At 40.1% G+C, this 21,854-nt stretch overlaps 1 protein-coding gene across 9 annotated transcripts in view; it reads left to right on the forward strand.

Moving 5' to 3' along the window:
- Nucleotides 1-21,854, forward strand: part of gpatch8 (G patch domain containing 8) — a 31,886-nt gene that overhangs the window by 2,868 nt on the left and 7,164 nt on the right. The window contains exons 1-8 of one of the 9 annotated variants that reach the window (XM_020607342.1): nt 2,350-2,422; nt 3,357-3,392; nt 7,969-7,987; nt 10,784-10,856; nt 18,810-18,877; nt 20,167-20,253; nt 20,450-20,593; nt 20,711-20,841. In XM_020607342.1, coding sequence (XP_020462998.1) covers nt 10,850-10,856; nt 18,810-18,877; nt 20,167-20,253; nt 20,450-20,593; nt 20,711-20,841 — 437 coding nt within the window. In that variant the 5' untranslated portion in view covers nt 2,350-2,422; nt 3,357-3,392; nt 7,969-7,987; nt 10,784-10,849. Of the gene's footprint in view, nt 1-2,341; nt 2,423-3,356; nt 3,393-6,461; nt 10,857-14,806; nt 16,498-18,809; nt 18,878-20,166; nt 20,254-20,449; nt 20,594-20,710; nt 20,842-21,854 lie in introns of those variants that run through there. The other 8 variants (XM_020607341.1, XM_020607345.1, XM_020607337.1 and 5 more) reach the window with 8 other exon arrangements.

The following is a 21,854-nucleotide window of genomic DNA, read 5'->3' on the forward strand; positions in this document are numbered from 1 at the left end:
CTCAGTACTTTGCTGTTTTTACAACTGAGAGGTGAATTGCTGCGTGGTCTGAATGAGTCTGTTGAGGGTAGCTGCAGCTCAGCACAGTGGAGCTCTCTGTGTGAGATCTGCTGTGAAGGCATTCATATGCTCAGTATTCAGAAAGTTTCTCTGTGACTCCATGGACAGAAACTTGCTGCCAGGCAACAGAGGTAGGAGGCATCCGCAAATGGTCTGCGTAATATTTATTCCACAGCCAGTCCAACAGCTCAGTCTGCTCTTTTGATTTACGTTGTTGAAGCTTTAGCATTGGCTGATCTTGAGTTAGTCACATGCTAAAGCTCCACCTGTCAACACACCAGGGAATTTATCAGTGCTGCATGCCTTATCGTTGCCTATTGTCAGGTGGAATTTGGCATTTGTTTTACTCTTCACCAAATGGCAATGTAATATTTTGGTGCACATCTGAGGAGAAAGTGAAGCATCATTCTTATAGTGTTTGTGTACCAGAGTTAGGGCAATGAGGAGGCAAGCTGCACTGAAAATAAGAAGACATTGTGGAGGGTGGGGTGGCTGTGCTGATAGCACTTTAAGTGGTCTGAGCAGAAAGTTCGGAGGAGGGGAGAATGGGGAGGGGGTATCGAATAAAAAAAAATTTTTTTTGTGTATTATTAAATCATTTGGTGTTTGCCAGGATCTCTCCTTCTCATAATACTAGGCTTCATTCATGCTGATGCAGGGTCCTGTTTCATTTGAATTAATGACTGCCAGTATGACATAAGATCACCTCAATACTGTGGGCTCATGTGAGCAGTGGAGTATCTGCAAAACCAGGTTCCCTATAGAATGTGGCAGTTAAAGCTTCTGGCATGGCCCCTACTTTACTTTAGGTTTGATTGGCTGTACATCATATTGCTTGTAGCTCCAACCTGCTCATAATATAGCACCATGGATTATTTTTGGAAGTTTTCCTGCATGTGTGAAGGTGAGGAGAAAACACTCACAAACATGACCTGTGTTTCTCCTCTGCTGCTGCAAGAGAGGAAGCCATCAGTCTCAGGGCAGAACTGCTCTATAGTCCTTTTGGTTACATTATAGGGGTGTAACGTTCTCAAACCAAATCTAAAAATATCATTTTTGGTGTTTATGGAGCGACCTCTCCTCTCTGTCACATCTGTCAGTGTTTTATTGACGGGCTCAGCTCCTCCACACATGGAGTGGATAGCAGCTGAGAGGTCACGGTGGTGAGAGGCCGAAGTGAAACTAAAGTTAAACTAAGTAATCGCCAACATCTATGCTTGTTACATGCAATAAAATATAGCAAGCAAAGTTTATTTATATAGCACCTTTCTAAACCTGCGTTACAAGGTGCTTTCCAGTAAAACATAAACAAATAATAATAAAGATACCTAAGACCAGATAAAACACATCTAATAATAATAAATATAGGCGAGTAAAAAGCAAGTAAGAGTTGTTTATCAAAACATCTGCTAAACAAGCATAAATTGGAGAGATGAGATCATTTGTTTTGCCCAGTCTGCCATCCACTGCAGGTATGTCTTAACCACGGCCTAGCTGTTAGGCTGATAGCTAACTGTTTAGATTTGGTTGTGTTGTGGTTTTACATGGCCTGATCTTTCTCATGTCTCCCTCCCTCCACAGCCTGGTTCAGCTGCCAGTCCACCTGCTTACCCTTCATATGTTTGTGTCTGTAAAACGCCGAGGCAGCAGCAGTGGACTGCTGTACTTTACATGAATAACACAATGGACTATGATTTAAAAAGCTGTTTCTGATATAGCCTTTCTTCACAAACTACAGCAATAAAATCATCAAAGAATCTGTAATGGAGTAAATTACAGACTACAAATCATCAATTTAAACTGTTTACTATGCGATTCTTGTAAAAGTGTGTTCCTTTCTTTAGTGTTCCACATTGTTGATTTAATAAAACCAGAAAATTTTCTTTTTTTTGTTCTTATGTTTCTCTGTTTTTAATATATTTTATACACTAAGCCATGTATTGTTTGTGTAATGTGTGTTTTACTTTCATTGTAGAATTAAATATTATCAAGAAAACATTTTGATGTGAGCATGATAAAACATCACTGATGTGTTGGCCAAGAAGCATTTCTTTTTTCACTACTTGTAGACCATTGTTCCAAAGCTCAATCAACCCAGCACTAGTAGAGATACCGACCTGAGTTTGGCCTTGATGAACATATAATTGTGGCGGGAATATTTGAGGTTTTGTTTGAAAAACACTAAATTAACAAAGCAGATGCTGTCAGTGGTTTCAGTTCTAATACCAATCAGGCACAACTGTTCCTAATATGTCTGAAATAAACTTTTGTATGTTTCACTCAGGGTGGGAATCACTTTGACCAGTATGAAGAGGGCCAGTTGGAGCTGGAGCAGGCGTCTCTGGACAAGCCCATCGAATCGGTAAGGCTGCATCTATCACCCCGCACCATTGGACCAGCTGTGAGAGTGGATGATTGGTCCAGAGAGGAATAAGAACCACACCTTTTTACTTCATTCATTTTGTCCATGTAGATGCATCCAGTGTTTTCTTGAGCACACTTGCCACCTAACCTGTAGAATCACCTGTCTTGTGTCCATTAATGCCCTCAAAGTTCCTCCCATGTCCTCTGCCTACTCCATTTCTTTTGTGACAGTTAAAATGAGGAAAATGTGTATATAGTAGAATTTCCTGTTTTTATGTAGAGCTTACAGATAAACATTGGATTTTTGTATCAGTCTTCCATTAGTCATTGTTAGTCATTTTAGCACTATGAGATGACTTTTAAAACACGGAGTGGATAAAGCACTGTCATTAATGGCTGTTAGCTTAATACTCTATACCTTCATGTATTTTAAACTTGTTCAAAGAAAAACCCAAATTTTGTAATGACCAGATCTTATTCTGGACACCGATTACATCTGCTTTGAGTGAGATTTATTATACAGTGCCTTATGTGTTTTGTTTTGTTTTTTTCTTTATATTTGTGTTCCATTAGTGGTCTACACATTCAGCAACTCTCTGAAATATCGTCTCTCTCGCTTAAGAACAAATTGGAATAAACACATTTGGCCTTTTAGGTTAGAAACAGCCTTATTATGTAGTGTTTACAAATGTAAATCTGATCGTTTGCAGTTGCTTAAATTTGTTGGCTTTCAAAAAGCCCGCAGTGCTTACTCCACTTCATTTAGCAAACAAGAGAGTGCACATTAGATAGTGTGAATGGCTACATTTGTGTTTGAGTGAGTGTGTGTCTATGTAGCTTTAGAATTTATGTGTTAGTGTATAGTGTTTGTGTCTATAGGACAGTTATCTTATTGTACACAACTTGGGGTGTTCGACGTTTCTCTCCTGCAGCGAATTGGCCCCTATTAGCTAAGCAGCAATGACCCGGTTTGTATTTGCACGCTCTGCTTTCTTACTCCTATCTTTAGGGTCCTTGTAACGCTTCTTTGACTATCTTTCACTCTCTGTTTCACTACTGTCACAATCTACATTTTCTCTCTCTCTCTCTCTCTCTCTCTCTCTGCCTCTTTCTTTCTTGCTCCCTCCCTACTACACAGTGAGTCGGTGTACAGTACCCTCTGTCATTCTGTGCTGGCATGGTGCTTGTGCAACTGGGACTGCATTTTTCGCTGAACAGGCACATAGATAATAGCGCAGGCAGCTTTCTTCTTTCTGTCTTTTCTCACTCTCTCCATCCCCTGTTCTGTCTCTGAAGCACTGTGGTGAGCAGGCCCAGACTCCTCTTACATCCACAGCATGGATGTGCATTGTGAAGCAATCAAACGGCAAACAGGTAGAGATCAAAGTAATTATGCTGTTGTGGTTTTTTTTTTTTTCAGTCAAACAGATTAATTATGCCATATTGGACAAACTAACAGTTATAGACATGCTACTTAATTCAGAGAGAGAGAGATACTTTATTGAATTCGGGTATCCAGTAGCAACAGCAATGATTACCAAAGTCAGAGCACCCAAAACAAAGAAATGAATAAAAGTGCAAGACTAAAATACAAGGGGGGAAAAGTATAAAAATAAGAGTATAGGAAACGTATACACACATATTGAGTAACTTGTCAGGTTGTTAGATGTAATGATAAGTAATTGATTAATTGTTAATTAGCTGTAAAATAAAAATGCATGCTTGTCCTCAGTGAGGGCTTTATTTAAGCAACTGACATGGCTGTTTTTACCATACAAGTGAATTACATATTTGCATTATACATAAACATTAGCATCACAAATAAAATAAAGTATTTAAGAAAAATCAAAACAGCATATACATTGAAATTTTTATGATTATCTTGTAGTACCAAGATGCAGACTAAACATGCAGGACATTATTAAAAAGGCCTTATTTTAAACAAAAGAGCTGTAGGCTACAAATGTGAGATTATATCTGCAGCCCAAACAGGTGTTTTCCATAGCATCCAGATGAACCAAGAACATAAAAATTTTGTATCCTGGTCAAGTTTGGGTTACGACTTACTTTTCTCACAGACACATAAACATCCCACTGTGTGTGGGTGGTGGAGAGGGAGAAGAGAAAGGGAGGGAGGTGGCCTGCTCATCTGGCTTAAGTTTCAGTTTTGCTCCTGCGCTATTATTTGTGGAGGGGTGCCGAAGGCCGTGCTGCAGCATCCCACAGTTCTTCACACATCGGTGGAAAATTGGTTACATCAGAGGGTGCCTTTAGCTGTCGCTCAGTCACCAGTAGTAACACTTACACACCAGATGTTTTCTTTTTGGAATGTGCATGCCCACAAAAGAAGGTGGTAGACCTTTTTATCCACAGCCAAATAAAAGTGCAGTTTTGCTAATACATTTTTAATTTTGAAAACAATTTTAGTGGCACAGGTACATTTTCATGATAAAAACACCAGAGTTTGTTTAAAGGAAAAACATAAGGACATATACTAGCCATATGCCTCATAACCTCTGTCAAAATGTCATTTGAAGGAATGTATCTATACCTGCATAACATCAAAATAGACCTGTGGGTATGATCTGCAGTACACATAAATGGATACTTAACACATTAAATCGAATGAAAAACCACTGACTCACATGCAGTGTGGTATTGTGTTGTTAGATATACAGGTCTGTTCTCACCTCTGTAGTGCAGACATGTACTTCTGTATTTCTGGCAGTTGTCCACAACTGTTACATCTCAGAGCTGATGGTGAATGCTTCAGCCCAGCTTCTCGGAGTTCCTCCCCCCTGCCAATTGTTGTGTGTGATTTATAGGCAGCTAGAGGTCTGTGGTACTTTAATGGGATCCTTTTTCTCTTTCTGTCTTTCCCCTTTGGTCGTTGCTCTTTTTATCTAACATTGTTTTTGCATTGCATGTGTAAACTTGGTAGCATTCAGTACTATTTCCTTTCAACACTCTGTCCTAATCACTACTACAATTTTTCCCTCCCTCATCTTCTGCCCTTTCCAGTCTCTCAAACCTACACTCCTCCCTCCATCCCTTACCTGACCCATTTCCAGCCCGATATGCAGCGGGCAGCCTCAGAGCCACAGAAACCACATATACACACCGAAAATCTAACGTGTATACAGGTCGAGTAGTCATTACTGATTATCTAATATGATAACTGAGGCCCAACAGGATCTGGTTACATTGAGTGGAGCAGCAAAGAAAAGAGCCATTTTTGGTATTAGCCTATCAGCAGTTAGCTGAATGATGCTGTCTGTAGCCTTTTTCAGTACAGCCAGACATGGTTTTATACTTCTGTTAAGTGGGAGGAAGAACACAAGGAAAAGGTCAAATCCTGACCCACATGTAGCTCTCCATTTAACATCAGACTTAACCCATTGAGAAGTCAGTGGGTTCAAGTTCACTGCTGAGGCCCTCCAAATGTTTTTAAAGTAAACAACGGAATAAAAAGAACCAAAAAAAACATTCCTAACCAAACAAGAATCCACAGAAAATTGCCTGTTAATCAATCTGATAACCTTACTTTACTTCAGTGAGTACAAGTGTTTAGTTGCTGTTTAGAGAAGTTGGCAGCTCTTAAATTTGGGTCTTTAGGTTCTTTACTTAATTTTGCTAAGCTTCCAGTTGATGAATTGGGTCTTCAGAATTGTAAGGTAAGTATGTATTTTAAAATTATTATATTTAAAATTTTATATTACTTGGACTTTTCTGTTTACAGTCACATCAGAAAGTATTCAGCCCCCTTAACGTTTTGCACATTTTATTGTTTTAGATTTAATTTTAAATGGATGAAGTTTTTCCAAAAATCAAAAACAAGTCTTTCAGTTTATCCCATTCCTCTTGGCAGATCCTCTCAAGCGCCACTAGGCTGAATAAGAAATGTCTGTGAACTGACATCTTCAGGCCTCTGCACAGATGTCCTGTGGGGTTTAAGTCTGGGCTTTGGCTGGGCCAGTCACGGACAGTCAGAGACTTGTCCTGAAGGCCCCCCAGCACTGACATCTTCAGGCCTCTGCACAGATGTCCTGTGGGGTTTAAGTCTGGGCTTTGGCTGGGCCAGTCACGGACAGTCAGAGACTTGTCCTGAAGCCACTCCAGCACGGTCTAGGCCTTAGGCTATGGATAGTTTTGTACTGAAAGGTGAACTGTCGTCTCAGTCTTGGATCATGTGCAATCTTGAACAGGTTTTCTTCAAGGGCCTCTCTGTATTTGACTGCATTCATTCTTTCTTAGTTCTTACCAGTCTTCCTGCCCCTGTAGCTGAGAACCTTCCCCCATAGCACCACCATGCATCATCATAACGATGGCGTTGGACAGGGGGGGGAAACGGTGCCTCATGTTCATAAGACAACCAACTCTAGGAAGACCCCTGATGCCTCTAGACACATTTCAAGGGTAATTGAAGAAAGGATGAACCTGACCACAACTTGGAGTGCTATATTGAAGAGTCTGAGCCCCTTTGTAAATAAGATTTCACTTTTTAATATTTAATACCTTTGCAACAATTTTTGTTGTCATTATTGTTTGTTGAATATATATTGATGGGCAAAAAGCAATTAATTGTGTTCATTTAAAATTAAATCTGCAACAGAAAAGCTTGCAAAAGTTGAAGAGTTCTGAATAGTTTTTGAAGTGACTGGAAGCTTTAATAGGAAATTTGACACTGGGAAGTAGGGGCCTTCTGTTTTAGTCATTTGCCTTTTGATGCACAAGTGACATTTGTTTCTATTTAGTCACACCTTTATTAGCTGAGCCTGACCAGGAATGTACAGAACACCAAACACAAGTGAGCTGCAAGAGTTTATGAACAGCAGCAGAGCCACACCCTTTCCGCCACCAGCACTTGGTAAAAACCATTCCTCAGGGACATGAGAAAGGATGACGAGTAGCTGCAGCAACCCACTTTGACTGATCCTCAAAGGACTTGTCTCAGTCTTCTTTTTAAAACGGGCATCTGTTTAAGAGCAGTTGACTACAAAAAAAAAAAAATTCACACACACACACACACCAAATATATGGTTTTGGTAAGTTTGGGTTTATTCATTTACATGAATTTGGCTGTTCTGCACTCTGTAGTAATCTGTTTATTTCTTATAGTCAGACGAGGACACACAAACACATCTGTACTGTACACATAAAATGGCTACATAGACTGAAGCAGTAATACTGCTAAATACTCTGAGGTCTCTAGGCGGAGTCCCCTGCATATCACTTCCCTTATCCATATCTTTTACCACGCACTGTGCCGAAGACGGCATAATGCACACTTTTCAAGACACTCCCTTCTTGTAGATCTCTTTTGTTTGGATAACATTTTCTTTTTTTCCCCCCTTTCTCTTGTATTAACAGTCAGTTGGTGGATTTATTGACATGCTTACCTTTTCTGTTTGTATACAGTATTATGTTTGTTTAAAAGCAGAGAGAAATTTGCATTTTTAAGAACTAGAGAAGCTAGCAGAATTGCAGTTGAAAGCGTTTGGCCGGTTTCTTACGTTGTGTCACGTGTGACTGTTTTTTTGACAGCCCAGTATTTTAAAGCCAGGTTCGTATGGAAATGCCTTCACTCCACTTGCACTGCTGTTGGACTCGCCGTCGTTGCTTTCATCAGTCTGTCTATTCTTTTGGTGTACTCATCCGTTGTTTAACACGCAGTTTGCGCCTCATCTCCGCCCTCTTTTGCTGAGCCCATTTAAACTAATCAGTGATGGACTGGTGCCTCATCTAACCTCTTTCCTGTTTTTATTTTGTTAGATCTTGCAAAAATTTAAGATGTGCGATTTGAAACATTTTATATAAGGGAGAGCTTGTGTTTTGCAAGCTTGCAGATGTTTATATTGCACTGACTTTGGGAAAAAAATTAACAGATCAGCAACAGACTATGAGTATTTTTCAGAGTGCATTTTATATTTTCCTTGTTGCTCCAAACGCGTATCAGCTAATCGCTTAAATCACTATAATGTTCACGTGTAGAGTGTTGTTGCACCGTAACACTGCAGTTAAGGGAGACGTGTTCACTGCAGCAAATTCTGCAGTGTTTCTCTACACAGTAAAGTCAGGTGACACGTTTTCCACCAGGCAGGATAAAATCCAGTTTACCAGCCATAGAGCCTCCAATTCTGTACACCTAGGGACATGTCCAGAAACTGTCAAGCACTGACAAATCCTACACTGTGATAGCATGTTAATGTAGCCTTCAGTGTATCCTAGATACAGTTCTTTCCCCGCATCTGCAGCCAGGACAGTCCTTTTGTATCTCATTCCATAGAGGAAGTGATCATCTGCGAAGGTGGGGAATAAGCAGTTTAGTCTCTCTTGGATATTAGAGGCAAACATAAGGCCGATGTTTTGCATGTCTTTAGTGTAGTCATGAGTACCATTTACATGGTCCTTACAACTGCCATACATTTTTTTTTGTTAGAGATGTTAAGCAGCAAATGAAGGCAACAGTTTGCTCTGAAATAACAATGGCATAAAGCCAAATGTATCCCAATTGAGACCTTGTGGGCGGAGATGCAGTGTGTACTGTGTGTGTGACTACCACTCCCCTTCACATGCACTAATCCATACAAGCCCAGCTCACTTCCACCACCCTAGAAACGCACCTTCACCATGGCTCAGCCTGCTCTGTCCTGCTCCCCTGTCCCGACCTCCTGTTTTCTCAAAGAGAACTAATTGAGCCCCGTTGAGCCATGACCTTCCTCTGTGTGCCTGATCCACCTGAGACTAACAGTTGAGTTTTGTTATCCCGCTATCCACCACCAGCCTGCCCCGCCCCTCTGTATGTGTACCATTCACAGTGCGCTACTAACACCGACGATCCTTTTTGTTAAAACTCTTTAACAAAAAGCTGCATGCTGTTTTTTTCCCTTCCTCTTCACTCTCAGTTTGTGAAAGTCAGTCTCTTTGTGATTATAAATATCCTTTTTTTGTTTGGTTTGTATGTTTTTTGGTAGAATGCAGCACTCTGGTGAATGTTAGACAAGCTTGGAATAGTTATAATCACAACAGAAAAACACTGCTTATTAAGAAATCTCATTGTCTCCTGTTTATTTGTGCTTGAGGATGTACTGTAGTGTGTAGTGGTGGGATGTTGCATTTCACTCAGTGTTTTGGTTTTCTTGCTGACCCATACTAGTGATTTAATGGTCTCAGACATGCACATTAGGCCCTGCAGTGTGCTTGGAATTCCTGTTGTGTATGTTCTTGCACTCCTCTCTAGCCTCTTTGACTCATCCATTGCCTGGTCTTGTCCACATTGCTGGTTGTGTAGAGTTAGTTATAGCACTTATTAGTATTAAAAGAAAATGTGTTCTTTAAATTAGTTTGCCTCATTGCAGCTGCACACTAAAAAACTACCTTACACTTTATAAAGGTCATCTAATCTGTTTTCTAGTTTATGCACACTAATGATGAGAAAGGTCAAATTAGAGGCATACTAACAGCATAAATTAAGTTTTATATAATATGCTAATAAAAGTTTAAAATCATAAGTGTAAATGTGGTTGGGACCAGACCAGAGAAGCTGGAGGTGTCCAAGAATGTGCACAGCAGCTCTTTCTAGTATATCTAATGGGGCCACATACGCACAGTGTTTCCCTTTCTTCACCTGCACACTCAAATATCACCTCACACGTGCATTTTCTGTCCACCCTGGGCCTTGTAATGGTAATCCAAGGCCCTCTAGCTTCACTTATGTCTCTTCCTCTTGCTATATTTTTTGTGACAGCTGCATATGTCTCATGGTGCTCCCCTTGTCATGGTTACAGAATCACAGCAAGCTTGGAGTTTCTGGTCTTTTTCGTTAATGCAACGTACCTGTTCTGTGTCACTTTTCTTTGTGTACTAAAATCTTGCTCTGTAGTGGTTCATATATGTATGGATGTGATACATATATTGCCCTCTCCTTCCTCCTCCTGTTGTTAACTTCTCAGTTAGTGGATGTGATTTGATGTGTTATCTTAATCATACAAAAAATAATGCTCATGCCCAATTTTTTGCCTTTTAAAGGTTTTTAAACTGTATTGAAGATATCCTATAGTTTACAGGCTACACATAGCCTGATATATTCAGCATAGTGGAAAACTGACCCTTCCTCCCCCACCCTCTCTCTTCCCTCACCTCCCAAACTGCCCTTACCACTCCTTGTGCTGGAAGACACTGATGTGACACGCTGTAGGTGATGTGGATGATGATAATGATGATGGTGGTGGTTGTGCTGATGAAGATAGTGTGATATGAGTGTTTTGTTTTATTTGTTGTATGTCCCATTCCCAAGGGGAAAAGCTCCTCTTATTATTGGAATATTTTTGGTTTTTTTCTCCTCTGTTGTCTCTGCTAGGACAACATCGGGCACCGGCTGCTTCAGAAACATGGCTGGAAGTTGGGGCAAGGCCTTGGCAAAACCATGCAGGGTAAGGACTGACTCTTCTGTACACCTGTTCAGTGTATGCTGGTGGTACTGGGCCACAACCTTCTACCATTTTCTTTCTCCTCACATTTCCAGTTTGTACTAGCAAAATTTGTTTCCCCCTCACTTCTTTTCTCTGACCTCTTCCTCTGTGCCTGTCACTGGATAAACAAGATTATTATTTAAACACACATCATTTCTGTTCCTATCACTCTCGTGCTGCTGTTTCCACATGAAGAACAAGGAAAATGTTCCTGAAGCCTTTAAAGGATTGGGCAGGGACCTGTGGGATGGGACATGGAAGCAAAGTGTTTATTTGAATTCCCATTATACATTGAGTTCAGAATAAATTCAGCCTTTCCCTTCAAAACTGCAGTACAATTGACTCAGGTTTTGCTCAGATCTGGTTGTTTTAGTCAGCCAGAGGGTTATTGACTTGTGATTTGCTCACATGCTAATTTGGTTTTCTTTAGAGCACTTTAGTCTCTTACCTTGCTCAAAAACCTGGTTAAAAACATCATCAGCTGTGGTTAAATTGGTTACAGGAGCTAAATGTTTATATTCTTATGATGTAGGTAATGAAGAGTACACATTGATTTTGGATACACCAAAATGGCTGTGTCTTTGCACAGCTGCTCCTGGTGATTTTCTTTACAATGTTTACAGTATGTTAAGGAGAACCTTAACAGGAGCCTTGCTAGTAATGTTTTGATAAAATTGGTTTTGAATAATGTTTTGTCTTGAGTACACAGAAAAAAATTATTAAAATGAGGAATTGTCCATAACACAAAATTTTTGTTCATGTCACCCAGCCCTGCTGGTGGTATAGGATTTGTAAAGTGAATGCTGTATTTCTGGTATTTGATAAAGTAGTTGCTTTCAACAGTTGTAAAAATCCATTCTTTGTATCTGCTAAGCCTTAAAATGCATTTATATATTAGTCCAACTGGATGTCATAGGTCCTATTTTAGTTCTTCTGTACCTTAAACAACAGGCCCCACCAATGCAGCCCCCTGCTCTGATTTAACACAGGGCTGTTTTCAGTCTGGATCTGAACTGAATCTTGTGAGATCAGTTTTTGCTACAAGATTAGAAATTAAATGTTTATGTAAAATCCAATCTGTTGAAAATCTATAACATTATGTTAGCGTTAGTAGTGCTCTTTCATGATTGAGGATGGTTGTCTCTTTTGAGTGTAGTGAAAGATGTACTATTGAAAACAATCCATATTAACTGCACATTGGATGAATTCTGTATGTTGTAGAAGGCTGCTTAAAAGAGACAACTGCTTTGGAGACGACTGTAACTGAGTGGCCTAATCATAATGACTTGCTGTAAAGGGAGCAGGCTGAACTGAGTTGAGTGTGTGAATTGGTCTTGGCTAATCAGCACCTCATTAGCTAAACCCTGCTTTTGCTCATTGGCTCAGAGGCAGTGGTGCAGAGGCCTGGCATGTTTCCACAGAGATGCTTCCTGTCTCTTCACCAGCCTTACTTTAACTCTTTCTGCATAGCCTCACCCTTGCCTGTACTTTCTCCAAAGAGGATGATGTGTAGCATTAGCCATGAGTGATTACTGGCAGGCCAATGAGTCAGTGAATCTTTGCAGCCAGCAAATAACTTGTTTTTCTACTTGCTATTTGGCTTTTTCATCTTATACCTCCTCCACCATGTCCTTTTCTGACCTACCTGTTTCATGTATATATCACTCATGCTCTCATTTTTTACCTCTTCATCTCTCTTTGTCCATCAATTGCTGCTCTTGCTTAAGTGCATTGCTCTCCCTATAAACCCAGCAGTAACATCTGTGCTCACTATCAGCAGTCATTTTAATGAGAAACGCCACTCATTCTGCAGTCTCCAGCACACACTAAGACTTTGGACAAGGCATGGACTTAATTTTAGCATGAGCAAAATGAGTGAGTCATTTAAAGTCACAAGAAAAATTAGAAGATAGAAATAACTGTGTTCAGACTTGTTCTACCTAACTGGATTTGTTGGCAACATTGTTAGAATATGGAAGTTACCTCCATCAAGTCAATGCCTTCCTTGTGTTTATGGTTCTGTGAATGAAATGTTCAAATTTGCGCTGTTGTTTGACACAGATATAGAAGTGGTTACACAATGAATTTCACATATAAATGGTGTGAGATTTATTTCCCTCTGCTTTAAAATGGTCTTACAGGAAGGTATTGTTATAGAGGCTCCAACATGCCATGTCAGTAGTGCAGGATAGAAGTGGAAGTGAACAGTGTTTGGATTTTACTTTATTCAGTCCGTTCCTTCCAGGAGCTAATGCTAGCTAGCCACTGGTTGCAGAAGTCATCTGTCATCCGTTCATGTGTCACTGTATGGAATGGTATTTATTTCTAAATTATGCATAATGATGATGCCCTTAGTGCTGTAGTTTTTTAAATTGATTTTATTTGCAAAACAGTTTTGCACTTAGACCTAAAAACATAGATGCCATATTTTAGTAGTTTACCATTTGCCAAGAAAAATAAATCCTTGGTCTACCATTTTCTAACTGCTAAATCTGTTAACAATTTAGCCCATAATGTGAACTTTACACAGTTTTATTTTCAAGGAAACAACAGTGTTGTTTACTTGTTCAATGTAGAAAACAATTTAAGATCCAAGATTCTTATGCAACCTTGGTATATATCTAATGTAAATGAACCATCATGAATCTAAACAAGTAGAATCGAGAAATTAATAGATTCTGGATTTGAAATTAACTTGAATCAGAAGATCAGTGCCAGTATCCAGTCCTAATCGATGCAGTGACCTGTGCATGTGCTCCTCTGTGAGTGTGTGCGTGCTTACTGTCCACACAGTCAATATCCCTGCACAAGTGGCATCCACTTAGCATTGTGGTTGCTCTACAACACTGTAGTGTGGATGAGTCTGTAGCAAACTGTATAAGAAGAAAGTAGGAAAAGCAGGATATAAAACATTTATAGTTTCTGTATGTCATTTTTGAAAAATGAAGAGGCACATGCTAGGTTCATGGACTGGTCGCAAGTATGTAATTGCTGAGATTTGAGGTAGTGCATGGGTGTTGTGGAGGTTGCCACAAGAAGCATCCCCCCCTTGCATGGGGATATGTACATGCACATTGAGAGCCGCTGTACCAGAGTCAAAGTCCTCGTGTGTCCGACACACCTGGCCAATAAAGCTGATTCTGATTCTGATGTAGCCTGCTGATGTCACTTGTATCATTGCTTATATCTGCTCTCCACTTTGCTTTGTGGCTGGTTGAAGTGCTGGTCTGGTCTGACATTAAAATACGTATCTGCGAGCTTCACTGAAACATATTTGATGACGGGCTGTTAAGCTGTGTCACTACTGCCCTAGCACCTCTTGTTCATGTACATATATGTCCTTGGGACTTAGTGTCTTCTCAAAGGCATTCTCCGCCTGAACTAGAGCAGACCATAAAGCTACTTTGTTCTGAGCAGGTTGTATTAACCGCGTGTTAACACAGCAGAAATTCCTGATCCTACCCTTTCATATCCATTGATTATTTCCATCTGGCCTTGAAAAGATGAGTAACAGTTTGATATGATAAGGATGTGTGGTTTGAGTGGAGGAGAAGTTGCAGGGGCTGACTGTGTTCTTGTTTTTGCCGCTGGCTCCACTGATGTGTGGTTATGTAAGCATCCGGCTTTGTGGGCAGATGATACTGCAGCAGAGTGTGTCCAGTTGTTGTGTAGGAATTAATGTCGGAGCTGAAACCCACTGTCAGTGTTGAATTTTGCTAATGTAGTCAGGAGTAGGCTAACAGAACAGTTGCACCCTTGCAATCATTACAACCTTCCTGTCCTTTTTTGTCCTCTTTACCAGAAGAGAAGGTTTTTGAATTTTGAAGTGAAAGCATTGTGTCCCCTTTTTAAGTTTTTCACTGTATTGACTTTGTTCTTATTCTTCTTTTGTCCCTTTTGCCCCTTTTTAGGTAAGGTTTGTTGGATCCCCCCTTGTATGTCAGTATGTGTTTGTGGGTGTGTTTTCTTTCTCCCACTCTGCAGTTGTCCTCAATGTAATACCCCTTTTACAGAGTACTATAGGCTAATGGCCTCTGTCAAGCTTCTTCCACTTTGCTTCATAATCACTAAACCTTTATTTCAATCTGCTCATGAGAAAAGTGCTTCGATTTGAACAAAGAACAAAAAAATCCATTTGAAATCAAGATAGATTTAGGAAGCCATGATTCTGTCTTGCCTTAGAATCATAACTATGTATTTTAGATTTTTTTTTCTTCTTTGAGTTTCCGTGGCTGCTGATGGGTATCTGATTGGCTGTAACCACGGCTCAGACTATGAATGGCTTGCAGAGTAGACAAGTTTTCCTCCCTTTGCTTGTTTGCCTGTTTCTACCTCCAAACCTGTGTAACTTGTGTGTATGTGTGGTTATTATGTGGGACTGAGACGTGTATGTGTGTACTTGTTACTGACTGGGCCATAGTCAACTTACAGGGAAAACCTCACCACCCTTCTACACCTCAAATGTCTCTGCCCTCATGGTTACACGCTCCCATCCTCCCCCTGTTTCTTTGACCCTCCTGCACAGCATGTTTGTCCCAGAGGTGCGCTCCTGCCCGCCTCAAACTGTCACACTCACCTGGGGCTTTAAGCAGTGTTGGAGGTAACACACTGAACTACTACTATCACATGATAGTGAAATGTAACACTTTAGGCAGGTGCACAGTTCACATATTTAATTGTATTTTGGTAAAAAAAACAAACAAAAAAAAAAACTGTTCCATAGCAATGAAGAACTGGCTCTAAGCACTGCTCAAAGCCTTGCTGGCTCTTTCCTCAGGTATATTTTATGTTTGTCATGTGTTCATTCGTTCCAGGGTTAAGCACATCCTAAAATGAGCTTGCTGGCTGTAGGCTAGTGAGGAAATTATAGAATCTCAGGGAGATTTGCTAACTGGGCTGACAAGCATCTGCGAGGCAAAAATCTCAAAGGGGGAAAATGGTGGTCGTCCCTAGAGGCATCTGTCATCTCAGACTAGATATTGGACCACAAGTAAAAAAAAACAAAAAAAAACAAACAAACAGGTAGAATAATTTCCTGGTACCAGACCCAGCAATAGTAGATGTCACTATATTTGGTAGACAATACATTTCCTTTCTTTCTTTTCTTGTCAGGGTTGATTATACTATCAGATTGAACTGTTTGTGTTTGCTCACCCAGTACATCTCCAAAAGTAATTATCTCATGTGTATTCAATATTTTTTTTTTCCATTAAGCTAAGGTAAAAAGTGAAGGATTGCTGGATTTTTACTGATACAGGGATACAGTAAGGGGTGGTAGTTTGGAATTTTTGGGGCATATTCTGTTTGAGAGAGCAAAATGGCGTCAGGCTAGGGGCCCGGGGCCTGGGACCAGTGGTTGGGAGAGAGTGGTGAGAGGAAATCCCTGTAAGCACCTAGCCCTGAGTGAAGGGATGAGGGGGGTGGGGGGGTGAAACTTTGAAGCCCCTCTGATAATGACCCCCCCTCCCCCAAACCCCACAACCACACTCCCAACCCCACCCTCCCTCCCTTCTCTATGTGCCTCAATCTTCCTTAACCAATTGGTGTTTCTTTTTTACAGCGATTTGATCCTGCCCATGTTGTGCTGATGGTAAACTTAGTGGTAAATGTTATTTTTTTTCCCCCAATTGATCTTTCTTTATATTTTGTTTTAATTTCTCCCATTTTTTTTCTTCTCATCAGAGCACCGATGCTACATAGGCTTTCAATTCTCATTGTATTAGTCCTCATTCTGCTGCTTGTATATTATCATGCATATGTATTTCTCTTAGAATGTTGTCATTTTGTTTGTTTTCAGTTTTTTTGGGGGGTTGCTTTTTGTTTGTTTTTTAAATTGTGATTCACACCTTGTGATTTAGATGCACATTGTTTTTGTCTGGTTCCCTCTGTTTTCCACTGGAATGGAAGTATTGTCACTGTGGTTAAAGATTGGTGATAGTTTGGGATGACTGTAATTGTTTATTATTCTTTGATTCTGGGCCTGACTTGTGACTCCATTCAAACAGACTGCTGCAGTGGCTGGCTAACAGACCAAACCCTGTTTTTGGTTTCACTTTTCAACCACTGTTAGGCACACATGTCCAGCAGTAGATAGTCTTGTGATGTAGATATCACACAGTCAGTCCTCTCCCTTCTTCAGTGGAATAAGGCTTCCACAATCATGCAACCTGAGTTAGTTTCCAGTTAAAAGCCAACCCACCTGACAGACACTGCAGTGGGACTGAGAGTCCAGGTGGGTCATTACATGTTACAATGCCCATGCATTTATGATTTCAAAATTAATGTCATTGGGCTGTGATGACCAAATTGCTCAAGGAAAGCATAGGAACAGCACAGATATTTACATCCAATATTATTCTTACTGTCCTCTGTCCAGGAAAGTAAGAATGTGTCAGGACGTTGCCCCATTTGAAGGATTCAATTCATATTTCAATTTAAAAAAAAAAAGATGCATTGTTTAATACATTATGAATGTTGTCTGTCGGCTCTTTGGATCAAAGTATTTGACAGAGCATTGTAAATATATAGTGCTAGTGATCAGAGGAAACCCATGATTTTGAGTCAAATTGGTCCTATTTGGAATCTTTTACTGTAAATTTTCAAGCCCATTGCTTGTAGCTATTCCATATGCCCAGTGGTATGCATAGAAAATTTATTCAGGGGGAGGGGGACAAACTTGGATATGTGGGAGTAAAAACTGAAACCAAACTGAATTGATAATCACTATCAGTAAGATCGATTATTACATCTGGCTGGCAACAGGAGCAGCAGACTAGTTTAAAATCTTTTCGTGCCTTTTGTTTTGAGATTCCCTGTCTGTCTGTCCTCCCCTTTCTTCTCCTCCTATCCATACACATGTTGTACCAGGTAAGTATCCCCATCCATTGCACTGTCACCACGGCGATACCTGGCCTGTGATGTTACTTTGCTGTAGTTCAGTGCTTGTGTTTCTTTTTTTTTTTTTATTATTTTTACTGTCTTTCTCTTTGCTTTGTTTGGCTGATTGCGTGGATTAAGCAATTCTGTGTCAATCTCCAAAGTAGTTTTGATTTTTTTTATATATATATTTTATATCTTTAATATTTCATTCTTTTTTTGTTGTCTTTTGTTTATTTTTCTACTGTTAATTTCCTTCTGATCTAGCTCTTTTCACAGCTTACGTAATGTGGCTTAAGTAGGCAGAGGAAAATGATCTTTCAGCTACAGTCTTGATGAGGAAGAGGGCCCAGGACAAGGGAAAAGATTTGGACCTCAGGACAGTGAAGGGGGCTTGCAAGGACCAGTCCACCTGCAGATATTTCAGAAAGACATGATGCATTAGGCCTTAGATAATACTGGAGGGCTTTGTTCCCCTCATGGAGGATGTCACAGTGGAACTCACTGAATAGTGGCAGCAGTTGTGCAAGCCCGTTGCAAATCCCTTGACACACATACACAAACTCCACACACAGTCCTTCAAGCTGTAGTGTCCTTCATAAACTTGGCATTCTGGTTTAACAGGACTGTAGCAATGAAGGGGTGGGGGAGGGGTAAGGGATGGCATGACTATACTGTAAAAGTATGGAAACTGATTGGCTCAATGCTGACAATCTGATTTTTCATAAGCCTTATCTTGTTCAACAACCCTAATGCCAGGAAAACAATAGGTGCGGCTAATTTGACTCACTCAAAATGACAATCAGCAGTCAGGTCAAATGTGACAGGAAGGATAAATTGGTATGCATTTGGTAGCTGCAGTAAGCTGTGAGAATGGCTGGTGTTTGGTTCACTGTAGCTTTCTGGTCTCTTTGCACTTCAAGGCAAAATTCTCTAACCCCAGCACCTTATGCTCTAAAAGCAGGCTGTCTTCGAGCTGGCCCCTCTGTCTCAGCCTCAAAAACTCACCTAGTTCTCTGTCTGCCTCTTTTCCCTCAGGACGCACCGACCCTGTGCCCATTATCCTCAAATATGATGTCATGGGGATGGGGCGGATGGAGATGGAGGTAACATACTATTTCTTTTATCCCCAACACTTGTTAGGATGTGGTTAAAGTGTCAGGCAGTTTTTAAATGTCCCAGTTGTCTGAGTAGCACAACACACTGAAAGTGTTGAGCAAATACAAGCAGATATGCATTCTGGTCTATTTGTTTTTGATATTGGACCACCATAAAATTCAAAAGTCATGACATTTCGTAACACAACTGTTGAGTTGTAGAACTCAGCGGCTTTCAGCATGATAGAGGAATAGATGTTGTACATTTTTTAAATATTTCCTGATCAGGTCTGAATGCTTTTACCGTTCAGTGTAAAGAGCAGCAGTTGTTTAGCCGCAAAGTCTTGAATCATTTGGCTATACAAGGTCACAGAACAGGATTACTGAATGGTGAAGCACAGAAAACATCTGTCCTCAGTTGCATCACTCATTACTGACTTTCAGACGACCTCTGGAAGATTAATTATGAACCTCAGCAACTGTGTGAACCTAAGAGCAACACACACACAGCGCCAAGTTTCAGCTGGAGTCATGTAAAGCGCAACAGCAATGTTTGAAGTTATCAATCCCACCTCACTAACCGGCAGTCTGACAGATAAATCAGAATGTGTTGGATCCCAGGAGAACACTACCTGAATGATTAGTGTTGAATGCATATCAGTCATTGGAGAAGGATTAATGGGATGGGTTTGTGTGGCTCCAGTGAACAGTAGTCTCAATTCCACAGCACACAATGGCATTGTAGACTATTGTGTGCTAATGGCTGTGTGGTGACTGTTCAGCATGACTGTGATCCAGCGTGCAGCAGAAGTAGTTTGTCAAGATGTCTATTAATGATCCTGACTGCAGAGCCTTGACTTCAAAACCCCATTTCAGGTGGATAGGCCTTAAAATAGAAATGCAGTATGACTGACTCCTTAAAGATGCAGATGCTTCAATGCACGGCACTGATGTTTTTGGGAATCTTGCTTGAATTGGATTTGATGTTCACACTTTCAGTTGAATGTCATTAGCCTTAACAAGGATTTGTCCTTTTATGTATGTCCACGCCTTCCTAAAGTCCCTCTTCTTCCATTATCCATCTATTGGCATCTGGTACATGTAGGAAAAGTATAAACACCACAAAGTGGTATCACCATGGGCCTAGAAACATTAGGTTTTGGGACACACTGACACCACAGGATAATATTTGTCCAGGCAGCTTTAAATACATGGAGTACAAGGTAATTTAGGACTGCTGCTGTTGATTGAGAAGTGTTTTGTTTGCTGTACTGTAACTGCTGTGTTTGTCCTTTTAGCTGGACTATGCAGAGGATGCCACAGAGAAGAGAAGGGTACTCGAAGTGGAGAAGGAGGATACAGAAGAACTGCGGCAAAAATACAAGGTGACACCTTTCACCGTTTGGTCAGTTGAATGATTATAGTGTGTTCTGTTACCTGTGCTAGTAGCGCTGCTGTAGTAAACCTATGTAAAGTGGAAGGTAATGAGCAACACATATACTACTTATCTTATCAAGTAGTTTTTTTTTTCTACTCCGAACACGGTTTAAGATTCATTCAGTCATTCCACACCAACAATAGGACCAGATGGAAAAGGAGAAAGCCATAGCAAAGGCTCTGGAAGACCTGAGGGCCAATTTCTACTGTGAGCTGTGTGACAAGCAGTACACCAAACACCAGGAATTTGACAACCATATTAATTCTTATGACCACGCTCACAAGCAGGTACTCTTTATTATCCATTTTGTGTACTGTTAATGGAGATATGTTTTTCTCTAAAGAGAAAAGATGAGCTCATGATGTTTGTTTTCTCCATCTTGTCAATGTCTTTTTGTCATGCAGAGGCTTAAAGAGCTGAAGCAGAGGGAGTTCGCCCGTAATGTGTCATCACGTTCCAGGAAAGGTGGAAAGAAGCAAGAAAAGATGCTGCGAAGATTGCATGAACTGGCAGAGCAGAGGAAACAGCAGGACTGGTAAGAATTGTTCCTTGAATGCCCTCTGCTGGCTTTAACACACATTCTATTGAGAGCATAATTGCATGTCTGCTGTGTTTTGAGGGATCAGTGTGCAACCTGTTGTGCTAAACAAAGACCACAAATAAATAAAAAGATTTATTATTTTAACAACTCAGTCTCACCATAGGTCAAAACATTCTAGAATTTAAAGTTTAGTTTTGTTTGGGGGAAATGTTATCTAGAATGAAGACAGAAGTGGAAAAACCCTGCTATAAAATTGTATACGTTTGTTGAATCCTTATTATTTTAGTTAATAAATCTGAATTCCAAAGATTAAGACTGTCAGGACCCTTTCAGGCCCTTGGTGATGTGGAACAAGCACAACAAGATTTGATTTGATTTATTTATTCTTTCAAACATGTAACAACAATCAATATGTAACCACACATAATTCCAGACATATCCACAAATATATTTTCAATTTGCTTATACCTAGTACATGCTTGAACGGAGTAGGAAGAAGTTAGACTTATCTAGTCCTACCCCCTAACATCATCTTATCAACATTGGTTTGCAAGCAGTATTACTACATGGATACATATTCTACATCCACACTCCCATCTGATTAATCATTAAGCCTGTTCTTGCCCATATCTTGATTGACACATACCTTTATATCTGTGTTTAAACTCATCAATTTTCCTACTGTTTTTTATGTCCACACTTAAATTATTCCATAGTTTTACTCCACTTATGGAAATACAGAATCTTTTTTGGTTGTGCATATAGCATGAATTTTATAATTTAACTGACCCCTTAGATTGTATCCCCCTTCCCTTTCATTGAATAGTTTTTGAATTCCACCAGGTAATAAATTTTTCCTGGCTTTATACATAAACACAGCAGTCTTGTGTCCCACTAAATCAAAAAACTTTTAACAATTTAGACTGTATGAAAGCTCCCTATACCCCATCTTATGCACAATTCTTATTGCTCTTTTTTGTAATATATACAATGGTTGAAGTGAGCTT

The sequence above is a fragment of the Monopterus albus genome, unplaced genomic scaffold (assembly GCF_001952655.1).
Source record: "Monopterus albus unplaced genomic scaffold, M_albus_1.0 scaffold85.1, whole genome shotgun sequence".
NCBI lineage: Eukaryota > Metazoa > Chordata > Actinopteri > Synbranchiformes > Synbranchidae > Monopterus > Monopterus albus.